Here is a 26,989-nt window from a genome sequence, read left to right as displayed (position 1 = left end):
CTGGCCGAGGCCCAGGGGGGGGATGCCCTACCAACTGAGCTAAGGGCGCCCCTTGTTTATTGGTTCAAAAGAAAAAAATACGTCATGGTCAAGTAAAAGTAGGCTAATGTTTTCATATTAGGGCACATTTAGAAAGTGTATGTCTAAAACTGTGAAGTAGGCACACATACTAAACACAATAAGAAAGTATTCAAATAATTCATATGGAATTTACTTTTTGTTGAATTGTTGAATCATTAAAATTCATTCTATTTAACAATCCGAAGTTCATGGTGTAGGGGTATACCCAACTCTAGCACAAATCTCAATTGTCATCCTGAACTGCACCAAAATGGAGTTTTCAAAACAATCCCTGCCAGGTGACGATTGTGTAGCATTGCCAACAATATAAAATAAACTTAATGCGACACAAACTGTGACAATTCATGATTTGTTGTTTATGGGCTTAACAGCACCAGCATGGCCCTTCAACAACATTTTGGCTGCACTGCACCTTGAAGGGAATTATCTCACAATCCTTGTCAAAGGGGAAACTTTTGTATTGACATTTCAGCTGTCTTAAATCTTCATTCAGCCAACATAGACACAGAGGAAACCTGGAGGTCGAAAAGGGAATCAGTTAGCAATCGGCGCAAGCAGCGAAGGCAGCTTGAGGAACAGAGTGAGGTGACCCTTACTTGTTCTCTTTTAGCACATCAGGTCAATGATGCACCAGCAGACCGCATCTCCTCCTCATCGATTGACCTGTCAGAGCACGTCAATGCACACGCACACAGAATAAACCCCGCTGTCTGTTACACGCTGCTCACACACAAGTGCACACACACACATCTCTCTCCTCAAAGTGAAAGAAAAACTGGGGGTGAAGAGAGGCCCTCCCACCAGCCAGACTCCAGGGTTGACAGGATAAGTCAAGATGGATTAATTCCGGTTACGGTCACATGATTATCAGAATTGCCCCATGACTGACCCTATTTGGATTTGTACACGTGGATGATTTACAACTGATCAATCCGCGCTGCAATACAAGTTACCACCTTTACTAAGTTTTTGCAGGACCAAACTTTGTAATTTTAGTTCTAACCCTCTCATAATAACACAATACTGAAACATCTGAAGCTCACTGTTTGACACATTGCTCATTTGTTCAATCCATACAAAAATTGAAGCGTAAAAACAACTTCTTCTGTTTCCCCCGTTACAGTTGCGTTATGATAAGCGAACTTAATCAGCTGACTGTAGGTAGCTTACTGCTTTGATTCATACAGTTCATACAATTCTTGTACAGACTGAAAACAAGATATGGTTGTATAGTGTCTTAGTTATTGAGCTTCATGTTTAACCAAGCAATTTCAGAGTGGTATCAATTTTCAATGTGGCAATAAAGCAAATAAGCATATTTCCTAAAATGTGAAACAATTCCTTTAAGTGACAAAAAACTACAATTGATGTGACACTTACTTGCACTTTATGTGATGCCACACATAAGCCTATATATACACAAAGTATCATTGCAAAATGAAATCGCCATCTGGTTGAATTTCATTTTGGCTACAGCCCTCAAGGGGTGAGAAAAGACAGGGCAAAACAAATCATGCACATAAACAGACTAACAAATGGTGCCGTGACTGTTTCCAGGAGAGGTAATATCAATAGTGTGAGTGTGTGTGTGTGTGTGTGTGGGGGGGGGGGGGGGGGGGGGGGGCGGGGGGGTGGTAAGTGCTGTATTTTTCTCCCCTTGTGCACTTGACCAGAGCATCCGCTGACATCACCGGTAACTGCAGTTTTTAAAAGCTGCTCAATGAAGGGGTCAACATTAACCAAACGGTAGACTCCACGAAAGCACCAATTAATATTTCCATTTGAGTAAAAAGGCTGCTTTCACTTTTTTTTTCTCCTAACTATGTAGCTGACAGTAATCTGAACTCATTCATGTGTCCTTGTCTTACAAATGGGCCCATCAAATATTGGAAAAACAAATTCACTTCTGAGAAATAATGGTGTATTACTTTGAAATGTTTTTGACTTGATAAATGCTACCCAATTTGCACTGATGCATCAAGAGACCATGTATTCTGCTATATAAAAAAAACATCCCTTTAAACTGCTCTGATTCATCTATATTTACCAAATGGCTTTACCTGGTTTTCACTTTTCTTATTATATATGCAGACATAGTGCCCTTGTGCCTGTGGACGACCCTTTTAACTCTCATTTAAAATTGTTCTGAACTCCGCACACATGAATCAACCTGAAATGTAAAGTAATAAGTCGAGTTTGAGCTATGCATTGTCCCAACATAATCACAATGATATATTAAGCACAACAAGTGATGCTAACGACATCATTAACCAAGCTAATTAAGGCCTTAATCTACCTGACAACATACTTATCCTCCTTATACATATGGGTGCTACTTATATGAACTTCATATATCTAAAGTATTGGCTCCGAACCTCATCCACATGTGACCAAACGATACCTACGAGTGAACTCTGTGACAGCTATGTGGTGAATTCAATTTAATGATGATGTCTAGCTGGAGCTAATCAGAATGTTTGGAGGTGGGTTTTTTTCTCTAGCCAATAAATCATCTTGCAACCCTTCAAAATTATCTCCTGTCAAAACTGTCAACAAGATCTCAAGGTTCCTGGAAAATGTTTTTTTTTCCTTATCGCAGAGGACACACATTTATACATCAGGATGCTCTGAAATCTAATAAACCTTTTTATTGGGAAAACTGTGTTGTGATGATATCTGCAGTGGCGGAAGAAGTCTTAAGACGCATTGAGTGGCAGAAACAATACCAAAACACATAGGCCTATACTCGATTACAAGTCCTGCGTTCAAAATGTTACTGAAGTACAAGTTAAGAGGCTAAATATACCTGAAGAACAGAAAATGAGAGTGAAAGGTCTTATTATGTTGCGGCGAAAAATTATTATTATTGTTGATGCACGATGGTGTAATGCATAAACATTACAGCCAACAATAGGCATCATATTGATGTTCCAAATGTTTCCCATTTGCTTGGATAACTAATTAAATTTTTTTTAATCTTCAATTTAAAACCACATAGCAGCTGTGTCAGAAGTGAATACACTGTCAAAAGTATCAGCGGTGTGCAGTGTGTCCTTTTTTCCTGATATAACCAGGTATGTATATACAGTACCTTCCCTAAGGGGGGTTTTGTAGATGCAGTCTGACCAGTCATCCATCTATCCATACTATGTCCTCATATTCTTCATCAGTGACTTTCATTTCCTCTATGATGGCCGGAGGATGAGAGGCACAGAAGAGGGTGCGAGAAGAAGGGAATGGCCCAAGTCTGATTGGATATATATCTAATGGCCACTTTAGTGGACTGCCGGACCGCCTCTGGACCCAAACATAGCACACACACACACACACACACACACACACACACACACACACACACACACACACACACACACACACACACACACACACACATTGAAATAGAGATGGCAGAGGCAGTGGTGGGTGAGTCCTCTCCAAGTAATGCGTTTACTCCGAATGATCCAAAGTGCGCTCTGGTTAAAAAGAATAAACAAATACCCATACCGCATTGGCTTTATTGTCTTACATCAATGTTGATTTATTCACAGCCGTGGTGGGCTATTGTATGCAGATTGCCTGATGCCCCCGCTGTGAACTCCTCATCTAATCCTTTCAGATAGCAAATGCACTGCAGGGGAGGAGTGGGCTCTCAGGAGAAATGAGAGAGAGAGAGAGGGTTCAAACAGTCAAGAGAACCACAAGAAATCCACGCAGGGAAACAATCCTGAAACTTTACACTGACCTTCCCCCCTCCCGATCGCCGCACCAACAAAAGACATTTGATTCATACAGAGCTTTCTAAAGAACCGCAGAATGGATGGCAGTGGGCTGGTGGGACGGGTGTTATGATACGATGGAAGCCGGTTCAAAGAGGCATGGAGGGGTCTAAAAGCTGAGAGTGGAAGTGATGATGTTTCCACGCTGGGTCAGTGAGGCCACACCTCAGAGAGAACAGATGCAGCTGACCACATTATGGCCGGCTAGGGACCGAGATAAAGGAGTGAAGCTCTGGGCCCATAGTACTGTCTGGAATCAGATTAAGATTCCATTCTTACTTCCAAATCATATTATGCTCCAGAGCAATTCACAGAGTGGCTATCTATCACTCACATGCACACACACTGTCAACATGATCCCACCATCTGTCAGTACTTACCTGCAGAGAGCTTCAAGATACGGCGCGTGATGGAGCTGTTGTTGTGTTAGCTGTTGGCTTTGACGTCTCCTCATGCCTGTGTGCATGCATGTGGTTCAGAAAGCTTGCACACACAGAAGTCACATTTTCACATTTGACGCTATTAACAACAAGCATGAACAGCAGCGGTTTTTGCATAATCTGATGAAATCTCCAGATCGTCCCAATGTATTCCTCATTAAAAGCTCGCCTTGAAAAATGGGCTGACATGTTTGATTTAGGAGGTCTTAGTGTGACAATAAACGCTTCGCTTTCATGACTAAACAATATCTAAAATATTAATCTGAAGATACAGTATTAGGAATTTGAAAAGTACAATGGGCAGGCTGAGAACACGCCTGGCAGAAAAAGAATATTCTTATTGTATCGATGGGTGTGAGATATCTTGCATTCAAATCCCCTTTGTACTCTCTTGCTCTGTTGAAAACCTTCCATTTCCTTCATTTGCACAAAAGATAGGGCCTCGAGAGTTTACAGTCTCCCCGATGAGGGACTTAACTAATTGAGTCTCAATCTTCCTCTGGCTTGTTTTATGTTACTGCCGAGCTCTGTTAACTAGATTTCATGATGGTCTGTGTAATCACAGCAGCCTGAAAGTTTCCAAGTTTGGAGATTTAACAGTGTTTCTGTACGAAATATATCTGTTCCAAAATCTCTAAATGGCCAAAATGAACAATATGTAGATCCACCATCCTCTGCTCCACTCCTTTATCACTGACAGGTGAAGATGTGTACAGATCAACCCCCCCCCCAAACACTGGCAATGTTTATGACTGTTCCTGCAGTAAAAGGTCAGCTGTTTATTGGTGCACTGTGTGACCACATAATCAAGGAGGAGGAATGATTTGAGATGCCTCTACGATGAGACATCATTCGGCTCACAGAATAGCCTGCAATATGTCATGGGGTGAAGCTGGCTGCTGTGCATTTTTCATAAAAAGGTTCTTTCATATCCTTGTTTATCTTAAAATGTCTACAGCTCAGAGAAAACAGCAATGATACAAGCAATCTTTTAATTGATAAACCAAAAAAAAAAGATACAAATGCAGCTTTGTATGCACGAATCAATAAATGCCTTTTTGTTACCTTACTCAATAAATACTGATTAGAAAGTTCACTTTAAAAAAAAAATCTCATTACAACCATGTAAAGTTACTATAGCCGGTAAAGGTTTGAGTTTAGCGTAGGAATTTGGCTTCAGCTTCTTCTAGCAATTTGTGAACAACAATGGAAGTTACAGCAATGAACAGATTTAAAGCAGAATAGATGGATGATGGACATTTCTGCAGCATTCAGAATGTCATCAGAGGAATAAACATCACAGAGAGATATCCTCCAGTGGAAACAAATTATACCTGCTGTTTAAAAAAAAATCTTCTTCTAGCATAATCCTTTCAAGATGTGAAAATGTATTTTATCACTTGGTAGCTGTCGTGTGTACTTTTGTGTGGGTGGGTGGGCGCATGGATGAATGAATGGATTGATAGATGGATGAAGGGCAAGCACTGTGGTCAAAAATCCCTACATAAATGATCTCCATTAATAATCTATTATGAAATGTTTTCAAAATTCTGCAGGATAGATGGCTGATGATGAGTTATGCACTTGATTTAATAATAAATAACATTTTATTTTTGCATCTTGGGAACAAACTCTAAACACAAAGTTGACATATTGTCTGCATTTTTCACAATGTGATTAGCAAACAGTTGTTTGTTTCACATCAAGCAGACAAGAAGCAACATCTGCATATCTGGCCACCTGGCAGATGTGTGCGCAATATTCCCACTACTTTTAGCTCTACATTTTTTGTGAGAAAAATATGTTTTTCTGTGCTGAGCAGCTAGCATTTAGTTGGTCTATTATGATAACAGATGCATGCTGTGGTTGGAAATTAAGCTAAGGAGAGACACGAGAGTCAACCAAACCAGAAAGGTTGTGGGGTGTAAATCCATAACAAACCTGTCTATAGGTAGTATGGACCAGATGGGAAGAGGAGTGAGTTTGTCTCTGTTGGTTCATGTCGAATAGCAATCCCTTTCATAGTACACATAACCATTTGATGCATCGTTAACACATTTTACAAAATGCTTTTAAAAGCAACTCATTATTTGACAAAACTTCAGTAGTACAAGGGCCGTCGCAAGGGAGCCTTGAAATATCTTTCTTTTTCTTTTTCTTTTTCATCCTTTTTTTTCCTTTTGTCTTGTTCCTTTGGATAATGGTGCAAATGGTTTAAACTCTCTCGAAAAGGTCGGTTCTATAAAGCCACTTTATAGCAATCAACCTGTTCCCTTCTGATTCAAACTATTATTTTACAGCCACTTAATTCCAACCGTGTGAATGCAAAAATGTTATGAACGGCCATTATTACCAAAGTCTCGGTTCTTCACTCACTCTGATTGAGTGGAAAAAAAGACAGTTTTCCTAGTGCTCTCGCTCTTCTTTATCACTGGGGGTTGGAGGAAGTTGAACCATTGTAGAGGTCTAGCAGAGATGCTGTGAGGGCAGGGCCATGACGCTCATGTACTTGTACAACTATCACACTCTATAATCTTAATTCTAAAAGGTGAAACTGCATTAGGATCTCACTTACAGTAACATTAAAGACCTGCTTTCCCTTAAAGGAAAGTGGTCTGACTAACGCCAAGCAGCCTAGTCGACAGGCACCCAGCAGACCACAGCAGTAATTGATGGACACTTGGCATGCTCTGTGAGCCTGGGCGAAATGTAGAATCCATAAAAAGAGATGTTGAGGTAATTATGTTTGTCATGATATACTGAAAGCAGGAATCGGCAAAGTAATCAGAATAGCTGACAGCTGTGGCATGCAGATGCTATCAGACCTCTTGTCCATGGCGATAAAATGAAAGCGGGTCGTTTTAACAGGTAACAGCTGTTCATAGCTAATTTGTTCAATCGTGCGCAGAGGATGCAGGCGGAGGTTGTTCCTCGGCCTCGAGGGACCCCGTCTCTCCTGTCCCTTCGCTTCCAAAATGAGCTGACTAATGAAAATCCATATCCGACATATAAAGCATGGTGAATATACAGAAAAGACTAACAGGAGCATTTGGCTCTGTGATGATAGATTTCTTGAGTCTTTTCACAGAGGACATAGTCAATGCGAATCACTGCCAGCATGCTCATTTTGAGTAATTGTTGGATTCTTTGTCTTTTATGACACAACGGGTTAGAGATGTCGCTGTGACCAGGCCTGTGAGAAAGCAGCACCCTATGTCCACTGACACTGACATGTTCAAGAAACCACTGCTATAACCATGACTGCCTGCCTGGCTGAGTGGAGTAATGCCATCCAATACGCAAGAGAAATGCATTATGGGACGATGGTGATCAATCACCATTGTTATTGTTTGCGATGAGAAGTTGTCTAGCCTTGGATTGATTTAATGCCATGAAGTTTCCTCTACAGCATGGGCTTACCTTGACCTTTTACAGAAAAATTTGATTTTGGTACCTGCCTCCTCCATGGCTGCCAAGTCACTGTGCAAGTGTCAGTCCGGCATTTAAAAGCCATTAAATCCACACCAACCAGTCAATCATCTGTGGAAATAACCAGTTGTTTCTTACCTGAGGCGCATGACCAATGTCAAAAACACATTTAACCACTGTTTTCCTGCTATTATAGTAGTACTGTATTAATATTAGTGGTGGGCCGTTATCGGCGTTAACGTGCTGCGTTAACGCCAGACTCTTATCGGCGATAAAAAAAATATCGCCGTTAATCTCTTATTCCACCTCCTGTTCGGCTCAGGGGAGATAATAATAGCCGGGGGCCGTTGTTGACACTTGAGGAGCCTTTATTCTCTCACACACCGCCGCTCTCTCTCTCCATCACTTGCCCACGACACAATCGGGTATTGGAACGCAGGGTGGGTGTGTGTGGCCACCGGTCGCCACGTGACTATAAGTTTCCAAGTTTTAAACACTTCTATCTCTTCAACGTCAACGTCACCGTACCCGAATCCTAAATATCCCCATAGCAGACGCTATATTTCATCGGGGGGGAAACTTTGTTTTGCGCCACAGTTCGGCCGTAATGCTGCTGCACACACAGACACAGACACAGGCGCACACACACACGCTGCATGACAGAGACGAGGGGCGCTACCAAAAAGACGAGAGGAGCGGTTGGAGCAGTTGGAGCGTTTAGAGACACATGCGTGCACATTTATTTACATAAAATCGCAATCGCAGTCATTTGTGCAGTTATGTAAAATGTTTCACTAAGGAAAATTACAGAAAAAGTAACGCACAGTGACTTTGATGAGTAACTTTAATCTGATTACTGGTTTGGAGATAGTAACGCGTTAAGGCCTTTGCACACCGGGCGCGACGCGAATAAACGCAACGTAAAAGCGAATGTTTTGAAATGTGAATTTTGTCGCGTCCCACTTTAGAAGCGACGTCCCAGAAAAATCGAACTCAGTTCGAAAAAATAAAAAACGCAAATTCGCGATGCGAAATGACGGCGCTGGTGTGGAAGCTTGTATTGACTCTGTATACGTTCGTTAATTAACGGATTAATCGCACGAATAAAACGCGCCCGGTGTGCAAAGGCCTTTAGATTACTTGTTACTGAAAAAAGAGGTCCGATGCCGGTAACGCGTTACTAAGTAACATCTTGTTGAACATTATTTATTTTCATCACCAATTATCATAGTAGAACAGCTTCCTCAAGCAGTTTGTGATGCATGTTGGAAACAGGAGATGAGCCCCTGGTCTGATGCGCCACCTGGCTTGAGAAACACGTTCTCAAAGACTTACTTTGAGTCATTATTTAGGGAGCACACACATATTATGAATGAATTCAAATGAGACATTTTAATCTAGATTAATCTAGATTAATTCCAAAATTAATCTAGATTAATCTAGATTAAAAAAATTAATCTATGCCCACCTCTAATTAATATAGTCAGTGAACAATGATTTGTTGCTAATTATTACAGCTAATTATTGTGGTTGTTCTTTTCACCTTTTTGCCTTCCTCTCTGTTTTCCAAGATTTCCCCACTTTAAGATTGCAGAGAAACATAAACATAAACAAACACACACACACACACGCACACACACACACAAACACACACACACACACACACAAACACACACACACACACACACACACATGCTGGGTGAAAAGTAGCAATGTGTGCAATTATTTAAAAGCTTGAATGCATCTCATTAAAATCCTAAGCCAAAACTTTTCAGATCTGGCAGCTACGGCATGTCAAAACATACTTATTTTTTCAACACTTCAACGTCCAAATAATCATTTAGATATTATAAGACATCTGTCAGGAAGTTTTTTTTTTTTACTTTTTTACTATGCATGACATGCAGTAATATTTCACTGTTGTCCTTAATAAAAAGCTGGTATTGCTGCGGATGGGGAGAACATCTTGTCCATTAAATGATTCATTTATTCATTATGGCATGGCAGGTTTTATGATGTGATTGCAATTAGTTAAAATAAATGTGTTAGAGAGAGAGAGTGAGATAAATCTTATTTCTCCCTAGAAAAATGAAAAACAGAACAGGAAATGTTAATAAAAATGAGGACAAATGGGCCATATTTGCAATTAAAATCATTGCATTTCATCAACAACAAAAAATACACTCATTTGTTTACATGGTATTTATCTACCTTCAATTTTGAGAAGTGGATTTCCTTTCACTTCTCATGCAAAGTAAATCTTTTGAATTGAAACTTGCTGAATTTGTTACAGCATCTCTTGTGCTAGAAATTCTCTAAAAGTACCTCCAACTCACTGTGCTCACTTTCCAGATGTGCACAGACAGTGGGATGCTGTAAAGAAAACAGCGATGTAGATTAGGAAGACTAATAAAGCACTCTGTCAACCGTTTTATTTTAGCATGTTTCATTTATATTAAATTAATGGGGTTGTCCTTTGTTTTATCCTTAATGTTTTATTTACAGGCCATAAAAACAATAATTTCTTATAGTTGCAGCTCCATCCATACCTTCCAAAGTGTCAAGAATCAACCAGCATCATCTTTCCCTGTGATGGGAGCACAGTTCAAAATACAGAACGGCCTGACAGTTGTAAGGCCAAAACCTCTAGTACGCTTCAGTAAATCCTCCCAAAGAGAAATGTCAGATACAAAAACAAACACAGGCATTCGGTCTGAATGTGTTTAAACTCATGTTCTGTTTCTGCTACACAGGTAAGCATGTGTTTTTTTTTAAATCTGGACTGTGGGTGTTTGGGACATTTGCCCCTTCATTCTGACAGTATACATTCAATTGGAACATACTATTGCATCATGACACTACGCCCTCCTCCTTATTTATCCATTGCATTGCTTGTTCTCTCTCTCTGTGGCTCGGTCGATGTGATGTAACTTCAACTGTGCAGAGTATTGTTGGTCAGAAGAATATAGCCAACAAAAAGCTTGCTCACTTTAGTTTGCACACTAAAAAAATGCTACCAGATGTAGGGAATCCAGGTATTTTTTGCATATTGCATTTGACTTAGATATCATGGAAGAATGGGTATTGGAAACGCTGGGTTAGTCTTTTTGTGTTTTAGATACTTTTCTGGTTTGAAGTGAACGGAATTGGGTGGGAAGTTATGTTAGGTGCATCTACATACAAATCATAATGTCATAATAAAAGGTGGGATGTTGACTGTCAATCTAGTCTAATCAAACCACACATGCAGTCATGTGAATTGTTTAGGAGATGCCTAATCAGGGACAGGGGTTGCAAATTAGTTTCGACTAACACCTGTATGCGTGGCATCTGTTTTATGTTTTTATAATATGAAACAATGTTTTAATGCATTTGTCCTTAATAAAGAAATTAAAAAAATTAGGCCTGTTAAAAGACAATATAATTAGAATTTTGACTGTTTATCTTCTCCTATCTTTATTACAAATATATATAATTTTTTTGAGAATTATTAAAACCAAGTTTAAGTTTCATGAACCAAATGATGATCAATGCGTTTCAGCTGTGCTGCACTTTGCATCAACACTTAGTTATGTATGTCCTTAAATAAATGTTTTTTTGTAACTCATTTTTTGTCTGTTAGTATTAAACTATTAGTGAACATTACCGTATTATTCATCTTATTGGCCCATAATATTTTCATAGCAGAAGGGTCATTTTAACTGTGTTACTGGTCACAAACCATAATCGTTGTATCAAGGTTCACACTTCCCCAAAAGTTTATAATCACCAGAGACCGGTGTCTACAGCATGTGTTTGTTCTATATTTAAACCACATGCAAGACTATGCAGCGGTATCAGGGCTCAGTGGAGTTTCTTTTACCATGTTTCTAAAAGGGAAGAATATATCAGAATGTGTGAAATGTATTCATTCATCTTCATAGCTGCCAATCAAAGACTAAAATCCTGTGAGCAGCCAGCAGCCTCTCATTATGCAAAATCAAACAAGACAGTGGAATTGAATTTGGTGTCCCAGAGTAACATAAGCAAATATAGCCTGACAACTCATATTGGAGGAGACTTAGAAGTCTACCTACCTACCATAACGGCAATGCAGACACAGTGGAGCAACTAAAGGCACAAGATAACATGTCTGCAGAGAGAACAGAACACAACTTTCCAAGCCTCAAATCCACCAAATCTGAAGGAATACGAGAAAGGGTTCTGGTGTGATCCTTAAACGGAGATGTCCATCTGTGCGCGTGTGTGTGTATATATATGATCCTCAGATCTTCTATGCAGTTTAAAGAAGTCAGTCCTTGCATAAAATCATGCTGCAGTTGGTCTCCATAGAAACAAAAGTAAGATATTAATGTGCACTTCAGTAAAAATAAAATATATGCAATGAATGTAATACAATACAAGCTATGACAGATGAGCCCTTTTCTTTCAGGTTGCCCTGCAATTTGAGACCTGAATGCTAGGTTCAAAGGTGGTGCAACAGTGCCCTCCTGTGGTAGCACTCTGCTTTGCACCACAGGTACAACACACAATCTCATCAGCTTTCTCCACTGAATAGACATTGCCAAGCGTATCCTTCCTGTAATGATGAATCACGGAAGTTATTTTAGAGGATGAACTGTCACAACACAATGACATTTTGACATCTGCTTGAATGGCTACTAACAAAAACTACATGGACGGCTAAGGAGTTGTAAAAGGAACTTGATTGTGAGCCATTGGATGCTGTTATGTATCAGCACACCAATGTAACACTTTTTTGCAGGGGAGAAAGCCTTCAAACTGTGTCTGCTGTAGATCACTTTAAAATATCCCATATCCATAAAATGACACACCAGTGAGAGAATAATGACGGTGGGATTTTTTGACTATTGCACCATGCACAGCTTTATCCACTCAATCCAAGAGCACATAAATATCATTTTTTATTGCCTCGGGAAGGCTAAGCCATTTTTGTGAACATAACACAAAGGACTCAATGATTTAGGCCCGTATTTGTCATCGAGGTATAAAGTCAAGAGGCATAGAATGAATTTATAGTGATGAAAGTGCTCTTACAGGGGGATGGTGAGTCGTTTTTGGCTCATACTGTAGAATATAATGGTATTCCATTAATGACTAAAGGCTATATTTAGATGTTAAGTAAAGACCCCATTAGAGTAGAAATACAAGTTTTGCTGTTGGAAGTGCCAATACATGTGGCTACACATGACCTCCACAAAAGAAAATCATTTCATATATTAATCACAACATAATTGGCAGACAAAGTATGGTTTCTTATATAAAAATAAGTTTATCATTCATTTGACATGCCGAACATCAGATCACATTTGATCAATATTTAAGTTGTTTGACACACACACACGCACACACAGAGGGAAAGATTTAAGCCAGTGTAGATGCCTCTTTGCTCTTTGAAATGATGGTGTAAAATGCCATCCACCTGCTAGCCTCACAATACGTACGTAACACATATAAATAATAATTAAAAATGATAATAGAAATACAGTTTGTGTTGAATCACCTGCGAGTTTGCACGCCATAACATCACTCCCCCGCTTTACACCTCACAGCTTGTACAACACTCACCTCCTTAGTGTTCCATCCTTTAATCAATACACTCTAGCTCTTACTGTTTACTGGGATTAAAGAGCAAAGTGGTTTGCAATTACATCTTGATAAACCACTAAACTCCAATTCAATTATATTGATTTAACAACTCCTTTTTCCAAAATGATAATAATACAAGGATTGCCTTTAACATCCTGCTCCATACTTGTCATGTGAAGAGGTAGTGGAGATACAAGATTCCAAGATATTTATTGTCATATGCAGATATGTTAACATAAGTTAACAAGCAGTTGCACTGTACAATTAAATTTTTGTCTATGTTTGCAACACACACACACACACACACACACACACAATAATATAATAAAATATATTCAGAGCTGAGCTTACTGTCTTATCCAGCAGTAATGGGATCCTAAATATTTGATTTGTCCTAATCATTGTTCCTCCATGCAGTGATAAGGAACAGCAGCCTTCAAGTACAGACAATTAGAATATAATAATAAAAAAGGGAATAGGGAGAAAACCGTGATAGACCAGACCACACACAATAAGCAAGAAGGTTGTCTTTTGTTTTAATATAGTTTTCTTTCAGTCCATTGTAAAATATTAATTAAAAACTTTATTTTTTTAAATTCAGATATTTACATATAAACAAGTGGCTTCGCAAAATGTACAAGATATTGGCAAGTATACGTCATATGTTTGTCTTATTTCTCATATATTTCTATTAAAAATATGCCAAACTTACCTATTCAAATATTGTCAACCGCTAAATCTACAAAAGGCAAACCTAGGTACCGGTATGTACAGTAATTAAAATTGGCTTATACACATTCTTTCATAAAATGACAAAAAGGTATAAAGATCAAATTAGTATGTGCCCTAAAAATATATAAAAAAAGTTATAAAGCTTGGTATGTTCATCTGATTGGCTAGTTTGAGAAAACTGATGTGTCAATGTGCCGTCCTCGCTCTGCATTTCACACCCATGTTCAAACATTACCTCCATCAGTCATACATACTAAAACGTGGACATAACTTATTCATTTTTTGGAATTAAATCAAAAACATAATTGGAATCCATTTCTCCAAACTCACATTATAGCACATGATTGGGATGCCATGGATACTTTACATTATTAACAACCACGTTGTTTCCAATTCGTACCAAACTAGTTATTTTTAATGTAACCTCAGGTAGCCTCCCATGTCCATTATTTTTTTTAATCTTTTTTTGTTGTTAAATTGAGAGGCTAATCCATCACTGTAACCACCCTGCCCAGAAATATAATACTGTTGCTCTCTTTTTTTGAAAAGTCTGTAGCTCTTTCACATTATTCATTTCATAATGCAAATGTGTATTCCTACCAGTACCTTTAAACCACTGGAACAACAATTACTTTGGAAAGAATGTTCACTGTGATAGAAAGTTCAGTCTGTGTAGTTTTTGTAGTAAATGTGCTAGAATATGAAATAAAATTGGAATTTCAGTTTTAACCACTGTGGCAGGAACTCACAGAGTAAAAACACTATAATGGCAAGCGTTCAAATATTGACACCTTTGATTACATCATGAGATAGAAATAATCATTTTTGAAAGACACAACAAAAAAAACACAACAAAACAAAGCACACGTCCTGCAAATCTTCATAGAACTGTTGGCAAAGATAAAGTAACTGAAGCTAATCGACAGATTCTAATCCATATGGCTTGATTTGGTAAGAAGGCAACTCAGCAGATGACGATACTAGTCAAGATTAGTGTCTGTAAAACAATCCACAGGCATCGAAACTCTGCTGGAATATAGTAAAAAAAAAAATGCTTGATAAATTAAACCCTCCGTTAAGAGCTCAAACAGGGTGTTAATGGTTCACATGGTCAATACTGCAGGTTTGTAAAATCAGACTGTTGCACCTGAATGTTACACGTTAATCCAACATGGAAACACTTCACAGAGATTTGCTGCTACAACACAGATGCCAGTGGAATGACCCCAGCAAGGTTTTCACAACTGAAATTCTCAGTTCAGTTCAAGACGTTTTTTTTTTCTTGTGTGCAGCATGAGGCAGTGCATGAGTGAAGTTTGGCTGGGTGTAACTTCTCTCTGAACTTGCGCCACCACTGCACCAACATCTACAAACAGGCCTGTGCTTGAAGAGGCTTTTAAAAGGTTTCATCAGTGTTCCAGATGATGCTTTTGGCAGAGATAGATGTCTCATCATTCAGCAGTGGGTGATCAAAGAAAATGCACCGACAGAAATAATCTGGGCCGACGTTCACCTGTGCCTCCTTAATGCCATGCAAACAAAGTCATGGTAATGCAGGTGCTATTTGAGGAAGCCTTTGTAGAGCAGCTGTGAGCCGTTGGTCTCTCTCTCGTTCTCCAGACAGAAGAGCAGGTCCCTGAGGTTGACTCTGGTGATGCGCTGTCGCGTAAACTGTCTGGAGCCTGATGCACTGGAGCCTCCTGGCTGGGAGGGGCCTGACCCCGAGCCCTAGAGTGGAAACAACAGCACACATAAGACAAGAACTGGAAATCATTCAAAATACGCACAACCCTCCCCCCCCCTATGGCGAAAGGTTACATATTCCTTTACCTCTGCACTGGCCCCCCTAACCGGAGAGTCCATTTTCCGTTTTTTCCTCGGCCCGATGGCTGCCAGCGCCGTTAAGTTGGCTTCTCTCTGTCTGATCTGAGCCAGCTCCTGCTGCTGCATCTGGAATACAAGCATTTAGCAGACAGCTTAAGTCTCCTCAGACAAGACTCATCATCATTTAGACTCACAAATGAAGCAATCATATAGTCACTTATCACAGCATCTTCTTACCTCTTTGGCTTTCTGTTTAAGTAGGAGCTGCTCGGGGTCCTCTTGCCGTGACCGAGACTGCAGTGAGGTAGAAGACATTTAAATTTTTCAAAAAGGGGTTTGTTCAATTTATTCAGTCGGTTCTTTTATTCATTCACTCACTCAGTTAGCAGATTGGCTCTCTAGTGACAGTTAGTAGTAGAGGAAATGTGCTGTATATTAATGACATCGACCCTGGACCACTTGCTCGCCTCTTAATGCAATTATAATAATGCAATTATAATAGTGTGTAACATTTCTTGGTTTCAAATGATACAATGTGTCCTTGTTTATATTGTATATAGTTTTACCTTTGCAGCCTTCAAAAGAATCTCTCTCTCCTGCTCTTCTTTCCTTTGCTTCTCCATGTGATCCAGCTGCTCAAAGAATCGGAGCTGGGCTCGCACATCGCTGACCTGCGCATGCCGCTCATCCTCCTGAGGGATAGAGCAAGGAAGATGTCAGAAGGAAGGACAAAAAGGTACAACAGGGGAATTAAAACAGAGTAAATGGTAATGGGGTCAGACCTGTTCTGAAGTTACTTTAATTAATAATCACCTTGAAGGTTACATTCTTGTGCTGTGCCACTTGCGACACCCGTTCCAGCAAGTTTTGCAGCCGCTGCTGTGTAGCGTGGGAAATGTAGTTGATAACATCAGTGCCCAGCTCGCAGATGCCGAACTTCTTACCTGTCACAGCAGCGTGGAGAAAGATTTAGACAGAGTGAGAATGTGTCGGCCATTGAGACCAAAGAACACGCTGCAGGTTTTTTCCTCTTGTGTGAGCGTGGGTTCCTCACCAATCTCCAGAGCTCTGCGGGTGAGCAGAGAGGTGGAGAGGAAGGCCTCATCCTTGCAGGATCGAGTCACCGTGCCAACAGAGTTGGTTGCTAAGATACGGGCGCTCTCCTCTGACAGGTTGACTCCTCCCATGGAGGCCACGTCATTGATATCGTCATCATCCCTGAATTGAAGGAAAACGTGACCACACAGACGTAAGCAGCCACACACCTTTTGGTGAGCAAAAAAATTTTTTCAAAATGATCTCAATAGTTGAGATGTAGCTGCAGAAGTCTCTCTCTACAGCTAGAAACAATTTGAAATAATTCATCATGCACCCTAGTTAGAGTCTGACAATATCTGCCCAAGAGCACTTAAAGGCTGAAATATATAGCATTTTAAATATACCCGTCTTTGGTGGCCCATAGTTGCAGACAAAAATACACTGATCCTTCCCCTCCCTTCAATGATCTTATCCAGGGACATTGATGAATGTGATGAAAGCAGAAATGCATTGCCTCCTCAATCAAATCGCTATATCGTGCACATAAATTAGTTTCACAGCATAAACCAGTCCACAAGTTTCACTCATGCAGTCTAATGAAATCAGATACAATAGCCCTGTAATAAATCCTGTCTATTGCTGTCTGTGGGCCAAATTGCCCCTAGATGACATTAAAGTCTTACTCTCTTTGTAAATGCAGAATTTTCATTCGAAACCGTGTCAGAAAAGGTGTAACTACCATGATATATTACCCCTAACCCCCAGTTGTGCTTATGAGGCCATTAATAAAGATCATTGATGCATTCATTAGCAAATGTGTCCGTGTTCAATTTATCATAAAACACAAGGTTGGCGTCCCCCATGACCCCAATCATCATTTCCGTTAGTTCAATAGTTGCTGTTAGCTCCATCTCCCTCATCCTGTTTCTCTTTTCTAAGTCTTCTCTAGCAATAAGGGAATCCATTACCTGCTATTTTAGACTAGCATCGTAATCCAACGTTTATCCATTACCCAGGGCAAGAGCTTCCAAAATGGAGCCTAATCGGAGGTTGCTGACTTCACGTTGGGAGAAACAGGGAACCCAGGCAGGCACACACCACCACTAGTTTTACCAATATTAAAATCCATGTCAGCACCAACTACTTAAGGATGAAGCAGTCTGAGGTCATAAAAGAAAGTTTAGCATGGATGTTTGAGTGAACTGAAAGTTTCTTCTGACACATTCACGGTGTTGTACCGCTTTCTTATTACATTTAAAGAGACACTAGAGCAGTGGTTCTCAAGTATTTTCTGTCAGGCCCCCCCCCCCCCCCCCCCCCCTAGGGGACAGATTTTTTTTGCGCCCCCCCTAAATTGAAATACTATTGAGAACCTGCTAATATTTATTTATTTATCTGTACAAAACCACTGTATGAGTTTCTGGCACGAGCATTCTGCATACAATCACCTTATTATCAAATTAGATAACATAAATTAGCTGAGATAACTTCTGCAGCAAAAAAATTCAAAGTTCAGTTTATTAGCTCAATTTGTAACATTTAAACAAGACTGCTCAGTCTGTGTGAATCTCATGACAGAGAAACAAGAGCAAATGATTCACTGAGGTTTGCAATACATTCAATGCAGCGTATTTTGATGATATTTATTTGAATGTGTCACAGACCTGAAGGTTCCCCCTCCGGCCTCCTTCAGCTTGTTCCTCTGAGCAGCGGTGAGAGAGGACTGACTGACTACTGGTACTCCTTTGGCCACTGGAGCTAACGTCTGCTTCACTGCTGGAACCAATAAGAGACAGAAGAAGCAAATTACACATTTAAAAGAGTCCATGTACACAGTCTAAAACATTCACTAAGATGTGAGTCTAATTTCCATTTTTTTTTTTTTATCAATTTTGTCTACATTTTATGAAACTTTATGTCATGCAATTATAGGCGGTACCCACAAGGTGGCAGCCCTTCCATACCTACAAAGTTAATGGGTGTGAGAAAGCATCTGAGTCTGTCCACAGATTCCCATTGGACGCTATATGATGTACCAAACAGTGTAACTTGCCACAGTTACTTTGAAAAAGTAATCCGATTACTGATTACTCTTTAAAATAGTAATTTAGTTACTTTACTGATTACTTGATGTTAAAAGTAACTAAATTAGATTACAAGTTACTTTAAACGTTACTTTACAGGTTTTGAAACCCATATATCTCAATTTAAAACATGCACATATTAAGAATCATTGAACATATATAAAATAAAGCTTCTAGGCTAGTAGCCTATAGGCATACTGTTTTCAAAATAATAAAAATTATGGTTTAAAAAATGTTATAAAAAAAAACGTTTTTCCCCCCCATGAAGATGCATTCCTCCAAAGTGTTTGGCCCTTCACTCTCATGCATTAATTTGACTTTTCTCTGCGATGTCTCATGTGTTGATAGACTGGGTGTGTGCGGCCACCGGTCGCCACGTGACTATAAGTTTCCAAATTTTAAACACTTCTATCTCTTCAACGTCACTGTACCCGAATCCTAAATATCCCCATAGCAGACGCTATATTTCATGGGGGGGGGGGGAAACGTTTGTTTTGCGCCACAGTTCAGCTTAGACTCGGCCGTAATGCTACTGCGCGCGCACACACACACACACACACGTCAGAGACGAGGGGCGCTACCAAAAAGACGAGAGGAGTGGTTGGAGCAGTTGGAGCGTTTAGAGACACATGCGTGCACATTTATTTACATTAAATCGCAATCGCAGTCATTTGTGCAGTTAGGTAAAATGTTTCACTAAAGGTGCCAACACACTGCACATCGCCGCGCGGCGAGTTTACATAGAAAGTCAATGTATTTTGCGCGCCGCCGCGCGAATCGGCGGCCGGCGGCGAGCGGATCACGCGGCGCGGCCAGGGGCGGCGCGGCGCGAATGCTGCGGCCGCCGCAGAAGTTGAAAATATTGAACTTTTCGCCGCCGGCCGCGCCGCGATAGCCAATCAGCGTTGAGCTCCTCCCGACATCACTCGGGTGAGTCTGCTGAGCTACAAAACACGTGAAACCTGGCTGGCAGTGCAGTCGGGAAAGGAGGGATGAAGGGAAAAAAGAAGGAAAAGACAGAGAGACAGAGAGAGAGAGAGAAAGTTCCAACACATCGATAAAATGTATGAAAGCAGTTTAATGAGACACCTTTTAGTAAAAGGAGCAAGGAATAGACTCACATTATAGAAGAGAGAAGGAGAGAACGCCAGATGAGTGAATATGCAGAGACAATAAAAACTAAATACGACAACTGACACTTCCAAACATTTCCCTAAACATCTGAAAATCTGTTTGGGTTTTCTCTACATGTTGATATGCCGGCGTGAATGTGTATATGCACGGCCATGGATACATATGTGCGTGTGTGTGTGTGTGTGTGGGGGCGGGTTGTGTGTGTATGTGTGTGTGTGTGTTTACGAAGCTTGGGTGGCAGGTGGCGGGGAGAAATGTGTGAGAGGTGCAGTGAGACCAATACAAGGGCCGATGGCAGAGATGATGAAGGCAGAATAGCCTACTTCAGAGACGCTCCCAACAAAAACAAATCAGTGAGGATGACGACGATGATGAGAGAGATGTAAATAGCGGGAAGAAACTGGGCGTGCACATTCAATGAGTCATCGGGCGGCGGCAGACACAAATGAGCCAAAATGATCACGCGGCGCGGAACCTGCGATTCGCGCGGCCAACCGCCGCGCCGCGCTGTGCAGTGTGTTCGCACCTTAAGGAAAATGACGCACAGTGACTTTGATGAGTAACTTTAATCTGATTACTGGTTTGGAGATAGTAACGCGTTAGATTACTCGTTACTGAAAAAATAGGTCCGACCGGCATCACTGGTACCAAATAAAGACAATAACAAAGAACAACATTCAGAGCAATTCACTGCATATTCTGTTCCCCATATGGAAGATATAACAGAAGTGTAAGTGGCTCTTGAACACACACCTGTCTGGAGATGTTTGACCACCTGCGGCTGGCCCACAATGATGCGGCTATGAGATTGTCCTCTGATGGTAACCATGGGAGACTGAGCCAGCGTCACCTGTGGCCTCACCATCGCCCCCTGTTGCTGGGGCACTATCTGCAAAACATTCACAGACAAATAAGAAACATGGCATGAAAAGCACGTACAAGTGTAGACGTATAAACTCATAGATGCAAGGTTTTCCCACTTCTACGTGCGGTGCCAATGACTGAATTCAGATAACAATTTTCCAACTAGCAGCAAAATTACCAGTGCAGGTTTACTGTGAGGTGCCTGAGTGAGGCTGATAACAGTGGTTTTGGACACGGCGGTGCTTGTGATGGCGGTGGCGTTGGAGAGAGGAGGTCGCAGCACCACAGCGGTGAGGGCCGTGGACGCTGCCGCAGCAGAGCTGGGCTGAGGCAGCAGGCTCAGCTGGATGAAGGCCTCAGAGTCTGGGGTCATCTGACGCAGTGCAGGGAGACTTCTCTGCAGGGAGACAAGAGGAAAGAGAGTGACAATACAGTATGTTCAGTTTGATCAAATCCCTGACTCTTTTCAACACAGGTTAGATTTGATTATTAAAAGGTGGAGTCTTTTTGTCAAAATCAGTGAATAACTCTTCACGTTATGCTACCTGTACATACTGTGAGTGTGCGTGGAAATAAAACCAGTTTTAACACACAGCCTAAGCTCTGTAAACGGAGCATGGTGAATCTATGGTGTCAGGGCACACAGTACAGACAGGTAGCAGATCGTGAGGGGTTATTCTCTGTTTTGGACAAAGGGTGATTTTGACAACAAGCATTCACTGACTCCACCTTTAAGTAAAAGTAGCACTTATAGGGACAGCGATTTTTATCATATACTGAACAGGAAACAAAAAGATGTTCATGAAGGCTATTTGTAATGCTGACTATTTAACAGCATTTCCCACTGCAAAATCAAGAAACAGGCAACTGAGGAATCACTGATCTCACCTTTAGGAAAGGCACAAGATACGGCTGTGGGGAGGAGTTGAGCTCCCGGTACAACCTACTGGTGAAATCTTCCGGCTCCATCTTAGCTTCCTGATGGACATAAAACACAAATATTTATCAGAACAATACATTAGAAAACACAAGACTAAAGGAATGTGAATAACAATTTAATGATAAAGACAGAGGGATACAGTTGTAAAACCGATGGTGGAGAGAGATGTTCCATTTTTACCAGTAGGTTCTTAACCAGCTCCTTGACGTTGGCAGTAGTTTCAGAGGACTGTTTTCCGCTGGATGCCAGCTTGATCAATGTGGACAAAAAGTTTCTACACTTCTTCACGTTCTCCAGCGTCTCCTGCAAGCACATACATATACAATGGCATCTTTTCTTAAATATACACATCAGACTTACAAACAGGCACACACATGTGAAGCAGAGCACTAACTGAGCACGAAATGAAAAACTATGTGTAAAGTTATTATTAAAGCAGCTAAGCCGAGGCTTTAAGCTACTGAGATGGTTGGACCCAGAGTCACCTGGCTGACACGCTTGCTTTCACTTCACTGATTGCTTTCTTGTGTTGTAAATAATCCTGTTGTAAATAATCTCGTCTGAGTGCCTTCTTGTGTAGCATACAATAAGTTTATTTCCACCTTGCAATATTAACAGACATACTTCAGCGTCACAGTGATGCACAATAACAGCCGCCAAAAACCGTTTGCCTTTCCGGGTCAAACACCTGCCAAACCACAGTTTCTGCCATGCTTTTATACCTGTCCAACAGGCAAGATTAGACTGCCACCTAATGGCCACACAGTGCATAACAAACAACATATTTACATGACATTTACATTTGGCTTCTACAGTCATCTTTGAACGATTACAAAAGGAAAGAAAGTTTTCAATGTTAGTACTTCTCTCTTACAGCTGTGATAGCTGTTGGAGTCACAGGGGTGCCAGTGGCCCCAAGGGGCCCGACCCTCTGAGGAACTGCTGTGGCTGCAGATCCAGGCTGCACTGTGGTGGGCGTTCCTAGCGCCTGTCCTCGGGTGGTGGCAGTTCCACTCAGCATGATGGTGTTCTATATAAGCCAGGAAATATGTACTCATGAGAGGAGGCTCAGGAAAATGAAAAGGTCAGAATTACAGTTTTGACATGTCTGGTCCCAGGGCCCAGTACATTTAAATGTACTGGGAAATAATACATTTTTTTTACCCCCAAACTTGTTGCTGGATGTTTACTTTCACAAGGCACTCATAGCTCATTGATATACTATGTATACAAAATAACCTATTTGCCCCCTAAATTACAATAGAAAACATGAAAATAAAAAATCTTTGAATAAGGTCTCGTAAAACTGAATGGATTAACCAAGGATTAAGAATGCCATGTTCACCTGGACAATCAAGTCTCACAGTATGAACACAAGAAGCAAGGTTTCCAAAGTGAGCAAACAATTGACTTGACAACTTTAAACGGCAATGGTACTTTAAAGCTTTAAACCCGGTACAAGGAATTCAAATAATGGATAGGGGTGTGAGCTAGAGTTACCTGTAGTACAGGAGGCCTCTGCAGTGTGGTGGTGGCTGTCACAGTGGTCTGGACTGTGGAAGCTTGTTTAATAATGGTGGTTGGGGTCACCGGACGAGACAGCAGTGAGGCACCTGGTGCCTGCAGAAGAGCAGGGGGATATGATGTTTCTTTTCACAAAGAAACAATATTTAAAGTGGCTACGAAGAAACCTTTGGCACAAACTGGTTGTGTTTTTACGACACCGGAGTCCAAGTTCATGCCGATAGCGCATGCATTTGTTTAGGAAGCAAGTAAAGATTAATAATGGCAATATGTTGATGGTGAAGTAAAGTAAACTTTGATTTAGTAGCATTCGGGAAACACAGGATGTTATGCTAAATCGTTTTGTCTAAGAAATCAGACCTGAGCAAAGGCATTAATAACGTTAAAACATTTAATTATTTTCAGTGATGGTCTCAAACTCAACGTCATAGTAAAAGAGGGTCACCCCTCAATTGATCTTTCGAGGTTAAATAAAGGAAAATGAAAATGAAATGAAAATTTGACTGTTTCATAAACATTTAAAAGTTCCTTGTAGGGGAATTAAAGTGCAATCAATTACATCTGGCAAAAAATACCTGATCTTTTCAATAAGGTCATTATCCATGTACATGCTGTTTCAATATATCAGGTCTGTGCATCACCACTTAACAGGAATGAATCACATTCTCTCTGTGTGTGACTGTGCCCCATATCAGTGCTCTACCTGCAGAGAGGTGATGTGGACAGGGGGAGTGCTGGTGGGGGCTGTAGGTCGCGGCGTCATGGCACTTTGGGACTGTGTCTGAGCCTGCATCTGAGCCAAGGTCTGCTGGTGAATCATCAGCAGCTGCCCGCTCTCACTGCGAACCAACACCATGCCTGCAAGAGGCAAACGTCACGGGAGAGGTTAAGAAGCTGTCAAAGGTCCTGATTACTAGTCTAATCAATATAACCCTATGTACACTGAGAGCTTGTGAAATGAGAAGGTATGGATTACTCATCTATAGGTCTATTGATGCATGGATAATATTACCTCATCTTGGGGGTGGGGGTGCATTTTTCAGAGATTTCTAGCCAGTCATCGACTGGTCAGACAAAAAAAAAGAGCCACAAAAAAACGGTGCCATATATCAAATACCACAACACAACATGTAATTATTATAAGTTGTAAACATCCACAAAACGGTTAAACAACAAAGTGAAACACTTTTCTTCTAATCGACGCAACTTTACTATACTGTGGGTCAGTCTATGACTATACAAAGCCCTGTAAAGCACATTTTGGTTTTTGATACTGAGATATATAAATTAAATTGACTGCCATGCACATGAGCAGCGCAGCTTGCCCATCAAACAGGTGATGGCTGTGTGGGCTCTAGTACATACATGGTAATACACTCTGCACAACGAAAGTAGCACCATGTTAAAGAGGGATGGACAGGAGAATTAAGAAGCAGAAGCACACTACGTTGTATTGCTGATCTGTATCTAGAGATACATGTTATTAAATTGTTGTGGCTTGTTTAAATACAGCTGTTTTGGAACTTTGGTCTGACCAGTCACTCTCTGGATTGATAAACACAGGACTGGCAGCAAAAGCTCAGTTCCATGCATTGACACAACTATATTTGAGAAATGTATACCATCTTGTGCCGAGGAAATGTGAAATTATCCATTTAATATCAGCATAGGTTAAATACAAGCCAGTGCAAACCTTGAGTCAAATCTGAAGTCAGAGATAAACAATCTTGCAATTTGCCTTTATCAACAAAACTTAAGCAATACACAGTAAATATAGTGATATGAGGACAGTTTTCTATTGACTCTGACAAGTTGACAAAGTAAAAAGAATCATCAGATTGCAACAAAATGCTTGAGGAATGGGAGGAATAAATTGGCTGAAGGTTTTCTATCTGGTATGTACTGCAGTTACAACCTTGGTCAGCCTATTCGGGGTTTTTTTGGCCTCCAAAGTGTCCTCTTTGTCAATTTCACACTAGAGCAGCTAAACACGTTTGGTAGCTACTAGTAAAACGTTTTCAAAAAGTTATTGCAGCTTGACACAACCATAAAAACGTAAACTGTTAACTTTACACAGTTACCTGGAGGGAGTTGGATGTTTTGAATGTTTTGTTGAGGCTGAGTCAGTCGAGGGGCCAACACCTGTGGAACATTGGCTCGTATTCCAACAGGAGGAGTGGCAGCGACGGTCGACGGTACTGATGTCCTCAAGTTTTGCAAAACAGTCGGACTTCTCATAGTCGCCGTTGTCCCTGTCACAACAGCTGAAGCCACGACGGGTCCACCACCAGTCTGCACTATAGTTCTCATGCTGTTAGCGGCGGGCTGCGTTAGGACCGTGGCTTGGGTCCCCCCGCTTTGTGAGGTGTTGGTGGGTTGAGTTTGCATAGGTGGCCTCACTAGCGTGACTGTCGCTACACTTGAATGCGAGCGCTGAGTCGAAATCACAGCACTCGTTGAAGTAGTTCGAATGATAGTACTTGGTGTCAGAACTGCAGCGCCTCCTTTGCTCACTGAAACAGGTCCGTTGTTGACTTGCGTGACAGCGGACTGAGAGTTGTTGATGCCGCTGCTGTCAGCAGAGGCGCCTCCAGGGATATGACAGTTCACCAGCGGGGCACCACCATTCAAAGTTGGAACCTCAATCGTTCCATGTTTCCCAACACCATCCGATACTACCGCGACGACTGCGCTAGCTGTCCCCGGCTTGGAGTGACTCTGAGCGGCTGTCACGGTCGGTACTGCCGCCGATGTGGTCCTGGGTGCTGTATCCATGCCTGAACTATGGGACGCCGTGCTGTTAATGATGACACCTCCTCCTTGCACTCTTGTCCCTGCAGAAGCGGAAACACATAAACACAATAGGGGATGTCGAACAACTCTATGAATGGCAATAGTTTCGGGAAATACACAAGAGAAGCCAAGTTGGTTACTATCAGTTGAAAAACGTGACCAAAATGAGCTAATGTTAGCTAACCGGAGTGGGAAGCTATACCTTACCTGCTTTAGCAAGCTCTTGTTGTGAAAGTCCCATTTTGCTGCCCTGAACATTGGAATTACTGCCTGCAGCTGAGTTGTCAGCTTGATTTGCAGCAGAATGAATGTTAGCCGATGTATTTACGCGCCCTGTTCCTGTCAGCTCGGACTCCAGAGACCCGACTAGATCACTCACTACTTTTTCGTCCACCTCTGTGTTGAAGAAAACATCATCCAGCAAATCGGAGCCCGTCGCCATCTTTGCCCAGCTACGTTCGCTCGTGAGAAGCATGCGCCGATTGGATGAGCCCTCGGACCTCACCGGGCGCTGTGATTGGTTACTCGAAGAAAATAAAGGCTGAAACAAACATCTGTGAGCTGCAGTGTCTGGTGTAAACACTGTCTTGCACTTCTGGGAAAACAACCATAACGGTAGCTAGCTGCTACAGTGGGACTTCATCACGGCTCTGAGAGACTGCCTGTGTTATCGTTTCTTTTGCGGACATGAACAGGATGCGTTGTTGTCTAATGTTCGAG

General features: G+C 41.2%; 1 protein-coding gene across 2 annotated transcripts; it reads right to left on the bottom strand.

Annotated features, from left to right (window-relative positions):
* Positions 1 to 13,961: 13,961 nt before the first annotated feature.
* On the bottom strand, positions 13,962 to 26,744 carry LOC307252682 (transcription initiation factor TFIID subunit 4-like; the record flags this gene model as incomplete). Of its 2 annotated transcripts, none has more annotated exons than XM_080030419.1 (16): positions 13,962 to 15,796; positions 15,899 to 16,018; positions 16,130 to 16,186; positions 16,459 to 16,584; positions 16,706 to 16,836; positions 16,947 to 17,110; positions 18,595 to 18,706; positions 20,902 to 21,037; positions 21,191 to 21,409; positions 21,901 to 21,990; positions 22,133 to 22,255; positions 22,827 to 22,982; positions 23,453 to 23,572; positions 24,180 to 24,334; positions 25,558 to 26,310; positions 26,477 to 26,744. In XM_080030419.1, 16 exons carry the CDS (start codon positions 26,742 to 26,744, stop codon positions 15,629 to 15,631), a joined length of 2,898 nt encoding a protein of 965 aa, XP_079886545.1. In that variant the 3' UTR covers positions 13,962 to 15,628. The 2 variants fall into 2 exon arrangements, with proteins under 2 accessions (XP_079886545.1, XP_079886546.1); XM_080030420.1 differs by having other exon boundaries at positions 18,595 to 18,703.
* Positions 26,745 to 26,989: the final 245 nt, after the last annotated feature.

The sequence above is a fragment of the Ammodytes marinus genome (assembly GCF_949987685.1).
Source record: "Ammodytes marinus genome assembly, chromosome: 7".
Classification (NCBI taxonomy): domain Eukaryota; kingdom Metazoa; phylum Chordata; class Actinopteri; order Uranoscopiformes; family Ammodytidae; genus Ammodytes; species Ammodytes marinus.
This window is presented reverse-complemented; position numbering and strand designations above follow the sequence as displayed.